This window comes from Trichomycterus rosablanca, chromosome 8 (assembly GCF_030014385.1).
Source record: "Trichomycterus rosablanca isolate fTriRos1 chromosome 8, fTriRos1.hap1, whole genome shotgun sequence".
NCBI lineage: Eukaryota > Metazoa > Chordata > Actinopteri > Siluriformes > Trichomycteridae > Trichomycterus > Trichomycterus rosablanca.
In genome coordinates, this window is record NC_085995.1 from 10,527,295 (window position 1) to 10,539,509 (window position 12,215).

General features: G+C 41.0%; 1 protein-coding gene across 2 annotated transcripts in view; it reads right to left on the reverse strand.

The window, feature by feature from the left end:
* The window catches only part of ocrl (OCRL inositol polyphosphate-5-phosphatase), a 48,017-nt gene that overhangs the window by 24,873 nt on the left and 10,929 nt on the right, over nucleotides 1–12,215 (reverse strand). For both annotated transcript variants that reach the window (XM_063000511.1, XM_063000510.1), the window contains exons 3-5: nucleotides 6,123–6,214; nucleotides 2,331–2,363; nucleotides 1,971–2,084 (exon numbers count right to left, since the gene is read on the reverse strand). In XM_063000511.1, the coding sequence (XP_062856581.1) occupies nucleotides 1,971–2,084; nucleotides 2,331–2,363; nucleotides 6,123–6,214 (239 nt within the window). The remainder of the gene's footprint in view (nucleotides 1–1,970; nucleotides 2,085–2,330; nucleotides 2,364–6,122; nucleotides 6,215–12,215) is intronic.

The window sequence follows — 12,215 nt, forward strand, 5'->3', positions numbered from 1 at the left end:
TTGGTATTGTTAGAGATTGTTGTTCCTGAGTATTTAGTACATTCAGTCAGTGGGTCTGTTTGAAAACCTAGTGAGCTGCCTTGCTGCCTACTGCCTACCTAGGCAGCTGCCTAAGTAGAAAGGATTCTAATATGACAACAAACTTATAAGGCAGATTATTCAGACACACTACTTAAACAGCGATTACGGCGACTGACACTTGTACACCTTTATACAAATTTATCGTCATTTAGTCAGATTATCGCTTAGAAATAAGGCACCTCAGTAGACAGCATTTTAAGACATCTAAGAATCTGAACAGCCTTCTACTTGGGAGAGCGCGTAGGATGACATAAAATGCATCTATGTAGAGAGCTCACTAGGTTTTCAGATAGAAAGAGGTCACAGGGGATATTCCCCCCTTACAAGATATAAATGCGTTAAATGTGTGTGTCCAATGCGGCTGTAAATATCTAGAAGCTGATCCTTCTCTAAAAAGACTGATTAATACTGAATCAATTAATCAATAACCAACGAAGAATTCATAAGTCTATAATAGTCGGTTTAAAGGCTATTTCAATTCATTTTACTTGGTTTGAATTGAAACTGTGGCTACAGATCTCTTTTTTCCAACAAATTAGAATGTGCTACTTCTGTGTATGAGCATAATGAGCTCTACAGTTTGATGCATTTATTTTATTTCAGACATAAACGATGGATCTATAACACTTAAAAATCCCAAACAAAAGCTGTTTTGTGTCATTGTGAGATGACGCGTGTAACGTTACTTACTGGATAGTTTGCATCACGTCCCAGTATAAATTTAAGCAACGCTAATGTTATCAGGATGAGAATTAATATAACGACTATGCATCTCAGTAATTCGAATAGCATGTTTAGTTAGCACTTGTAATGTTTGCTATTGACTGTTAAAACATTCAGAATGCAGATCTTAGTTAATGGTGTTTATGTTCAAGTTGCTGTTTAATGCCACGGCCACGTTCATTACGTTCCAATGTTCCTAATTAAATAAAGGATAAAGAAATGTTTATATGAAACTCGGTGATGTGTTTAATATTTCGATGGGACGCTATGAGCTTGTTGGTTATCAGTTAAATCAGTTGGCTAAATTTGCATTCCTAACAAATAAAAATGCTTTAATAGGAAACTATCACTTATTTAAATTATAAACAGAAATCCTGTTTTGCATCAAACAATAAAATCATTTCAAAATCTGACCACATTAGTATCCGAGTTTACTAAATGGCATGTAAAGAACTCTGGCAACATGAGGGAAAAGAATCTCTAGTATGATGAGATGGGTAGAACAGCAAGCATTATGTCTGGCGAATACAAGCACCACTCATCTAATGGCTAATACCATCCCTATGGTGAAAAACATCCAACCAGTTTTGTGGACGCGGTTGGGATGTCAAAACACGGACGAGAATTTGTGTCTTTGAGAGCGTCACTGGACGTTCTAGGTTTGCATCAACCAAGGAGCACGGCCCAAACAAGATTATTTAAATACAGCTCATGTTTACCCAAGTATTTAGACTCGAAGTAAGCTCAAATCTATTTTTCTACTATACTGCCCCTTATTACATGTTCAGAACAGTCAGCAAAGCATTTCACACAGTATAGCATAACAGTGGTCTAAGTCTGAGGTTCTCTGGTCTAACTTTAACACCAATTGCAACTGCAGAGAGCAAAGCATCAACTTCCACTCGCTAACCCTAATAAACCACAAAGAGCAACATAAACCCACCCTTTACACACTAACAAGAAAACATGAGAACTAAACATGAAAATGAATTAAATCTGGGTGAAATAGCAGATAAATAAATCATGCAACTGGTGTCAAAGTCCCTCCATAAGAACCCCTCATACATAAGAGAGCATACATGCGTTGGATCAGGTTAATGAGCAACTCGGTATATACGAGACGGCAGGGTTAATAAATAATCAAATAAGCCGGAGCGAATCCTCACCCTGCTGTTTAGTCTTCATCACTTGCTGAAGAAATGTCCGACTGCGCTCGTCGTCCTGCAGCTCCAGCAGGAGCTCTGGAGTCTTCTCCCCTCGGATCCGGATCCTCAGCGTCGCTGCCGAAGGAAAACGACACGTGACGGATCAGTGATCATTCGTACAGGTGCATTATGTATGCACTGTTACTGCTCAAAGAGTGAACAGAAAGCGTGTATAACTGAGCGTGCATTAAAGAACTATACAGTACAAATGAATCATACTGGAAATAGGATGTTAGTGATTCTAAGCAAGCACGTCTTTCCCGCATTATATACTACTTCCCCTGTCGAACAGAATGATATTAGAAGCTGCAGTCTGCTTACCGTTTATTGAGATGTCAATGAGAAGATCCTCCTCTGCATTTGGACGGAAAAAAAGAAAAAGCAAGAAAGGCAGTTATGACTCAGTCGGGCAAAGGTTGCGAGGGATTGAACCAGTGTAGATCAAACAATTCCTACTATCTCTCTTATAATTATGGCCCTACTACATTAACTGACCTCCTTTATTTAAAAATCACAGATTTCACAGATTAAATTAAACTCATAGCATTTACATTTACGGCATGTAGCAGACGCTCTTATCCACAGCGACTTACAGAAGTGCTTCCATAGTAAACATTACCTTACTCTAGTTTAAGTAAACAACAGTCCAAGAACACAAATCTGCTGAAACCCTGTTAGATTAGATTTCTTTATTGTCACTACAAGTACAATGAAATTTCGAGAACCAAAAGTTAGAACCAAAGTTTGTTTTGTTGTTTTTTTTTGTTTTTTTTTTGCAAGAAATAAATAAGAGCGTTAGTAAGTCAGTAAGTACAAGTCAGCTTAAGTGCTTAGTAAAGAGGTGATGAAGGTTTTTAATCGTTTTATAAAGGCAGCAAGAGACTCAGATGTTCGGACAGACGGGGAAGCTTGTTCCACCACTTGGGTGCCAGTACAGAGAAGAGCCTTGATGCTTGTCTTCCTCGAGTCCTGGTTGGAGGATCAAGTCGGGCGAGACTAGTGGCTCGGAGGTTGTGTGGTACAGAGCGGGGTTTGATTAGACCTCGAAGGTAACTTGGGGCTGGTCCATTTTTGGCTTTGTAGGCGAGAATCAGTGTTTTAAACTGAATGCGTGCAGCTACAGGAAGCCAGGGAAGAGAACGCAGCAGTGGGGTGATGTGGCAGTGTTTAGGTTGGTTAAAAACCAGGCGTGCAGCTGCATTTTGAATGAGCCGCAAGGGTTTAATAGTGGACATGGGAACACCTGCCAGCAGGGAGTTGCAGTAGTCCAGCAGTGAGATTACAAGTGACTGGACAAGAATCTGAGTAGCTTCCATGGAGAGAAATGGCCGAATCTTTCTGATGTTGTAGAGGAGGAACCGACACGATCTTGTCATGTTGGCTACATGAGAAGAGAAGGTCAGCTGGTTATCCAGGACAACACCAAGGCTTCTTACATGATCAGATGGTCTGATCTGGGAGTCATCAAGAGAGATGACTGGGTCCTGAGTTGGAGATTGATTTCCAGGAATAAGTAACAGCTCTGTCTTGCTGGGATTGAGTTTTAGATGATGAGCTGACATCCATTGTGAGATATCTCACAGAATATCATTCATAAAATGAATGATGGAATAAATGGAAGCTACAATACACAGCACAGCCTACCTTATTAGTTGAATGTTAACCTAGAACCTCCAGTGACGGTGCAAGGCTTTATGTTCTGTTACAAAGACCGAAATACTCGTCCGTGTTTTGACACCCTGCCCCCTCTGCTTCCACAGAATTGGTTGGGAGTTTTCAAAACTCAGTTACCCGGGTCGTGTTTTAGCTGCTTTAGACTGCGACATCTTGGACATTTTGACTAACCGACTGCTAACTGAATTGCTGTAGGATTGCTAGTGCCGCCTCATAGTGCAAATTAACCAGTAAACGTGAAGCACTTGGATGCTAAAATTACATTTTGAATTTCACAGCAAATTGCTAATTACATGGGAAAACGCTCATGTCCGTGAAGGTCGTAATTTTCAAGGTCGTGAATTAGGCAGGGATCTAATGTTTGTTTATAAATTTGCAAGGAAGAGGCAGCACAGACTTGACAGTTCTGAAAAATCGATCGAAGAATCACCACTAGACCACTTCCTTTTATTTCATGCATCCACTGTGTCTTTTAAAGTGAGGTGTTTCTTATAATGAGTGGCGTGCACTGTGCATATTTGCTGCGCTAATATACTCCAATGAGACGAAATGTTTCTATGATGTAGATAGAAGTGAAGCATAGTCATGGTGGAGGAAACCACAACATCATGACAAAAATAGGGCATGGCAACTGCAAAATGAGGTTTGTGTTTTAGGTTGCAATCCCACGTTTACTCCGGAATCGATGTGGCTCCGTAGCTCTTTACTAAGATATTATGTATATTATGTAGAGATGGACCGATCGGGGTTTTTGGCACCGATTCCGATCTCCTTTCAGGGACATTGGCCAATAGCCGATTCCGATCCCGGGGGGTAAATAAACTTAAAAAGAGCCTCACAGTAAAGATAAACCGGAGCAGCGCGCGCACGTGTGTGTGTGTTTGTGCCTTTAGAAGATACGCTTTGTTCACAGTATCGCTATAAGTGATTCATTGATTCATGAGTTGATTCGTTTTTATGTGAAGCGTAAGTTTCTCTTCTCGGTTATCTCTCCGTGTTTACTGTTATTAATTAAATGTCGTGGTTTTAAATAAACACCAGCTACTACAGAACATTTTGTGTGACTCTCTTACATTAAAAAGCTTCATTAAAAAGCTTAATTAAACTGCTATTACCACAGATCTGTAACCGACCGTCAGACTCGTTCCGTCTAAGGAGCTAAAAGTTTTCTAAAAGTTCAGCAGATGATCCTGAACTAACGAATTTGGTAATGAATAAACTTTTGCCTCTGATTGGCTCTGTAACGTTTTCTGTTCTCATCTACATCACAAGTAAGAACCACTTACGATTTACCAAAGTGAACCAGGAGTTTATATAACGTGCTGATAGAATCGACTCAGATGTGACCGGGTTGAATTATCTTTTTAAAGTAAATATTACAATCAGCAAAATTACATCGTAAGAGCTTTCACGATGGTTTCTGTACGATTGTTGATGAATGGTGATGTGATGGTTGGTGCTTTGTAGCTCAAAGTCTGGATCAATCCACTGAGCTGTTAACTTAACGTGATCTTTATATATCACACGATCGGATCTGCTACTTTTAGGAAATATCGCCGATCGCCGATAGCATATTTTGATTAAAAATCGGCCGATACCGATTCATAGCCGATCGATCGTCCCATCTCTAATATTATGTATATTATGATTGAAATAATGAGGATTGTGAACCCATTTGATTGTTTATCTTCTCAGGTCTCCAAATGATGACCAATTGTAAGCGTTCTTGTTTTAAATTCATACAAAACTGGATGTGAATAAACTGTTAATCCTGTCGGCAGCTCAGGTGGCGCAGCGGTAAAAACACACGCTGGAACCAGAGCTGGGATCTCGAATACATCGTATCGAATCTCAGCTCTGCCTTGCCGGCAATGATCGGCCTGTTGTTCATATGGGCGGGACTAAGCAGGATGGGGTCTCTCTCTCATGACTGGTGCAATTACGACCTCTGCTGGCTGATTGATGGCGCCTTCACAGAGATGAGAAAAGAGTGCTTTTAGGGTGTGTCCCTCCGCTAAGCTAAGCTGCACTGCACTCGTCAAAGTGTAGGTGATAAGATGCATACGGCATGCTGCCCACGTGTCGGAGGGGGGCGTGGGTTAGCTTCGTTCTCCTCAATCAGAGCAGAGATCGGCATTGGTGGAGAGGAAGCATGATGCAATGGGGCAATTGGACACGCTAAAAAGGGGAGAAAATGCATAAAGAAAAAAACAACAACTGTTAATCCTGTCAATATTGTTAATAGGTTGTTTTTATGATTTCAGTGGCATAGCCAGCAGAAAGCGGTTTGCCACACGTCATGTAAAAAGCAATGCCCTGATAAGTGGCAATATGCTCCCACCTTCGCAGTGACCGAAGCACAGAACACTCATTATGTGAATGCAGCCTTACAGTCTCAAAGAATACAAATAAAAAATGAACAAAGCGCTAGCCACTCACCTTTAGATATTTGAAAATGCCTGTTGATTGGTATGGACAACTGAGGAACCGGATTGGAAATCACTGCCTCAGGTTTTGCCAAGATGTTCAACCTAAAATAAAGAAAAGATCGGTTTTAGTCGTCATGTACACTGTATACTTTTCAGTGCCTGGAGGAAAGAAAAAAACAACAACAAGAAGCTTTCGGACTTTAATTTAATCAAAGCTTTACTGTTTCATGAACCAATTTTCCTATTATATAGTGTGTAGATGTCACTTTATTTAGTTTGAGAAAGCACAATCTGTTATTTATCTCTATCATGAATTACAAACATTCTCAAGTTGATTGTATTTGCATTTGTTACATTTAGTCACTGTATGACGTAAATGCAGACGGTGTTTATACAGTGTGAACGCTTACACGTTAAATACACAACAGAAGCAGAACTCGTTAGGGCAGACACACTCACTAGGTCTCTAAATGGCCACCGCTGTAGAGCATTCTTCTTTTAAACTAAGATACACGGCACCCAGGTGGCACAGCGGGATATTCCGCTTGCACACCAGCACCGAGTTTCTGAACTTCTCGCTTCGAAACTCGGTGTTGCCTCCGGTCGGCTGGGCGCCATCTAGCGGGCATAATTGGCAGCGCCTGCAGCAGATACTAATTGGCCACCGTATCTGCATACGCTGTGTAAGGACTCTGATTGGCGGAAGGGACGCCTGTGCAGAATGCAGGGGGCGAGAAGAGGAGGGCTGTACACGTTTCGGCAGAGGCAATAATTTGCAATAAACCCAATTAAAATGAGGACATAGGAGCCTGGATGATCTACAGAGATTCCGTACATAGGAGCCTTTTACATTACTTGCTTTGCATTCTCTAATCTTATTAGGCATTATAAGATAAGACTCAAGTATAACAACAGTTATCTTGGCAAAAAGGGGCTGAACACAGTACTAAATGAACACATGCATGACAATTTTTTGAACCAAATGGTTAGATTCCTCTTATAGTTTTGATGTGAAATTAAACTTATTGATATAAAAATTGTTAAAGACCCAAACTGCACCAATGTCTGAACTCAGAATCATCCGCATTCATCACATCAATAGTGTCTCCAATAACCTTGGTCACTTGTCTACATGTGTCAAAACATCTTGGTGTTATCTTTGACTCGGACCTCAGATTTGATAAACAAATCAACTCTGTAATAAGGAATAGCTTCTTCCAGCTCCGAAATATTGCGAAGATTAAGCCTTTTCTCTGCTATTCTGACCTGGAAAAAGTTATTCATGCATTCATTTCTGCAAGAATAGACTACTGTAATTCTCTGAATATTGGGATTAATCAGTCTCTGTTGCGGCGCTTGCAGGTAGTCAGTCCAGAATACAGCAGCAATGTTACTGACTAATACCAAGAAAAGAAACCATATTACACCCATCCTCGCCTCACTTTCAAAGTGCTTTTATTTGTTTTTAAAGCGCTTAATGGTCAAGCCCCGGCTTATCTCAGTGGTATGCTTTCTCCCGCAACCACACAGCGATCTTTAAGATCAGCCACTCAGAATTTGTTGACTGTTCCTAGGGCTCGTTTGAAGCTAAAAGGTGATCGTGCATTTGCAGTTTATGCTCCGAGGCTATGGAACACTCTACCTCCTAATATTCCACAAGCACCTTCGGCCGCTGTTTTTAAATCACTCCTAAAAACATACCTTTATAAGCTGGCACAGTGAGGAGCCGTGGTAATTATAATTGTTTAGTCTATTTTTATCTGTTTTATTTTGTCTCTTACTCTGTATTTTTATTTGCTTTTACTTTTTTAATATAATGTTGTCTTATGTATGCTTGTTCGATGTACAGCACTTTGGTCAACGTATGTTGTTTTAAGAGTGCTTTATAAATAAAAATTTACTTACTTACTTACTAATCTGGCAACCCTGATGAATAACTGTTATTGTAAACTTTGCTCCCTTCCAACAATACTTCCTTTTCGAGCTGCCCAACACAAAATGATGTAACCAAGATTTTCATCACTTGACTTCAAAGTTACGTAATTCTAATTACAGCAACGAATGACAAACATCTGAATTGAGAACGAAACCCAGACGGCACACAGCACTGCCAGAGAGACAAAGTCAATGGTGTGCTGAATTCTTAAGGCACAATCACGCAAGGCTGGGTACGAATTGTCGCTTTGCGATGAATCGTCATACAAATTGTACCACCAGATGACATAAACAAGTCAATTTAAACATTTATATAAAATAATCTAATCTCTAAAACCATCCATATGTATGCAAATGTACCTGTATTGTCCCTCACTGCGAGGTGGTTAACTTCTAAAGTTGAGTTCTACACCTCTGGGGGTAATAAATGATAATAATCAGCTCTGGGAAAGTTTGAAAAGCCAAAAAGGGAAATACTTTTTGTGTTACGCTTTATTCCCCTCATAAAATTGGTTTAATTGGAAAGAAAAAAGGTTAACCTAAAAATGTATACCTTCCAGGCCGCTCAGGTGGCGCAGCGGTAAAAAGACTTGCTGCAACCAGAGCTGGATTCTAGATACACCGTATCGAATCCAGCTCTGCTTCACCGGTTCGGAGCTGGGCGGCTGTATGAGCAACGATTGGCCGGTCAAAGAACCGGATGTGGGTCTCTCTCTGTCAGAACGCGATTACGACCTCTGTCGGCTGATTGGAGGCGCCTGCACAGAGATGAGGAAGAGTGCCCTTAGGGTGTGTCTCTCCGCATGCAACGCTAGGTGGCGCCAAACTCATAAATGTGTGGGTGGCAAAGATGCATCCGGCTTTGCTGCTCATGTGTCGGAGGGGATATGGGTTAGGTTCGATCTCCTCGGTCAGGGCAGGGTTCGGCATAGACAGAGAGGAAGCACGATGCAAATTGAACAATTGGATGTGCTAAAGGGGGGGGGGGGTGCACACCAAAACGTGTATGATGTGCATCACTCAGAAAAGGGCAGCAACAAGCTAAGTGGCACCACCATACTAGGAAACAATGGCCCAGCCAAGTAGCAAGTCTACCACAGAATTTGACTTCCTTTTGCAAGCATGCTTCGTGTTTAGCACAACACCCTTTTTACCAATTAAATGAGTCCTAGCCACTAGCACTGTGCAGTAGACGGAACCCTGCACATGCAGAGTAATAAGAAGTGATAAGTTTCCAACAAGCTCACTTTCAAATTTCTCTGATGTTTAAATGTTTACTGATAGATATTTATGCTTGAAACGACATGATGCTGTCCTGCGCCAATGCAGCTGATGCAGTGTCCTAAATACCGCATTAATAGCAAAACAGTGCACGCACTACATAGTATACCAGTATAAAAACACCACCATTTAGGTGCTTGGTTGGCGTGCCGGTCTAGTGCTCTAGATCAAACTTTGGATCTCAGCTATGCTATCAACACAAGCATATGATTGGCTGTGCCAGTAGGGGGAGAGACAATGGTCAAGCAGAGATTCCTCATCAATGCTACAATTATAGTGTCTGCTGGTTAGTTAAGACTGTGTGGTTCATACGCAATACTGTGGACTCCTTGATTGGGGATGGGGGGACGGTAGTGACCGGAGCAAGTTTTCAATTGGATATCACTTGTTTGGGTGAGAATCGAACAAGAACAAGTCAAGTCAAGTCAACTTTATTTATATAGCGCTTTTTACAATAGACATTGTCTCAAAGCAACTTTACAAAATCCAGGACCAACAGATACAAAAACCCCTGTTGAGCAAGCCGAGGGCGACTGAACAACAACAGAACAACAACACACACAGCATTTGCTATTAAACACACTTTACTGTCCTTGCCAAATCTAGGCAATTCCAACTCCTGATCGTGAATGAACTAGACCACCACACATCCCCTCCGACAGGTCCAATCTGCGACCACTACTTATTACCTGCCAGCGCTGGGTTTCCATACAGAGCTGTATAGAGACCCTATGTGAACTTCACACCCTCAAAAGCGGCCAATCGTGTTCTTGTGGATGCCGGGCCAGGTCTGTGGCTTTGCTGAGATTCAAACTTGTGGGTGTGTTAGAGCACTGCACCACCCAAGCACCCCTATATGGAACTAAAAACTAGGGATGTCAACTAGGCCGATCTCAAGGGATGAAACTAGGCCGATCAAGGCATTTTTTAACTGATCGGTAAAGGCTTTACTAAGGCCGATCCTAAGCCCGATCCTTAGTTTTACGTCAGCATGTCCGCTGTGTTGAAATACTGTAAATTGGAAAGTGAAACAAGTTCAACAGCGAAGTGTAACGTCTGCTATGCGATCGTTTCACGAGGCGGTAGGAGCAGAGCTGCGTTCATTACTGTAGAATTTTACTATTTATATGGTGTGTGAGTCGAGGATCACACCGGTTTACAAAACAATAACTTTTAATCCGAGTATGAAAACTTCAGGACCATAACATACATCTTTTACGAGTTTACGTGTTACAAGACTGAACGACATCTCAGTATCGAGCACTCTGATTGGCTTAGTTATGTAACCGAGCGTCGTAGTGATGCACTCGCTTAATAAAGAAATAAATACACCGTATATTCACAAATTGTCGGGAGCATAACACTTTATTAACTTCTTCTGTTACGGTACCGAATAGCGGACAGCTAGAGTCATCGCGTTAGCCAAGCACGCTATTCCATGCACTATGGAAGCCCCAAAGGGTCAAAACACACTCACTTCGCGTAGAAACGTCCATCAAACCATTGTCACAATACAATCACAGAAAAGTTTGTTACAGTTACAGCACGCATACAAGTACGGTGGCTCATAAGAAACAAACCAGATATCATTTAACCAAACGATCTGCAATTACTACCAATTTGATACGGCACCTAAAAAATAAACACTCAGCCGAATACAGCGAGTTTATTATTATATGATGAGAAGAGGAACCGGCTGTCCGCTGACACGGCAGACGCTGATTTTCCTCAAAAAGAACCTTCACTTCATTTGAGTGTTCTAGTTTTACTACTACAATGCTGCACTAAGTGTGTTTACTTTTATTTTGTAGAAATAAAAGAACATTAAGCAACAGCTTGGATGCAGGCAATTCTTTTCCTACAGCACTGCAGAGCTATTCAGTTGTTAAACATATACACTGGATTAATTTGAATAACTGTAATGTACTTGAAGTGTGCACTGTGTGAACAGTATTATCCAGTTCTTATCTAGACAATATCTAGAAAATACAAGTATCGGTTTGAGACTCGGTATCGGATCAGAATCAAAATTAATGATCGGGATCGGGAACAAAAAAACGTGATCGGGACATCCCTACTAAAACCATAATTGGCAGAAAGCAGTTCAGTGTACTAAATAATCTGATTACTGGGCTAAAATCCATCTGAAATCTGGTTTAAGTTTTTGAATCATGCAGTGTATGTAATGACCACTTGAATCAAACAATTGCACAAATCTGTTCTTCACTTTGTTATATTAGCTAATGGTGCTTAAACACTGGGTTAGCATACGGCAAGCTTATTGCCTAAAAGCAGACCTGTTCTGTTTTTAAATGCAAAACTACCTCCAGTCATGGCATGTATGTTCAGTGTTACTTGAAGTAATAATAATGTCCCCTAAAATGTAAGTTTTTCATGCATCACTATTGGTTTGTTAACAACTTACTTCTTACTAATAATGGTTGGTAATCAGTAAAAAAGAATGTGCCCCTTGCTCCTAGCTAAGATCTAGCAAAAATCTCTTTTTACTTCTGGACTGGTATACACCACAGCGGGTTTACAATAGATACCCTCGTACACCCAGAGTACGCCTCAGTGTGATGCAATGTTAATGCATTTAGAGAGGCCGAGTGCTCATGTGAGGCGTATTAGGCTTTAGGACGCGAGAGTGGAAAGCAGGATAATGGGCAACGTATGGGCAAGCACACAGTTCCTTACACACAGCCTTAAACCAGGCTTAAAATGTGACTGGAAGCACATTCCCTGTTTGTCTAACCCAACAGACATTTAACTAAGGATGCGAATGATTAACTGATAAACTAATATTTGATTAATGCTGTTGGTATGAACTGAGAGAAGAGCTAGCGAGAGTTCAGACTGTTGATTTAAGACTCATCTGTACACCTTC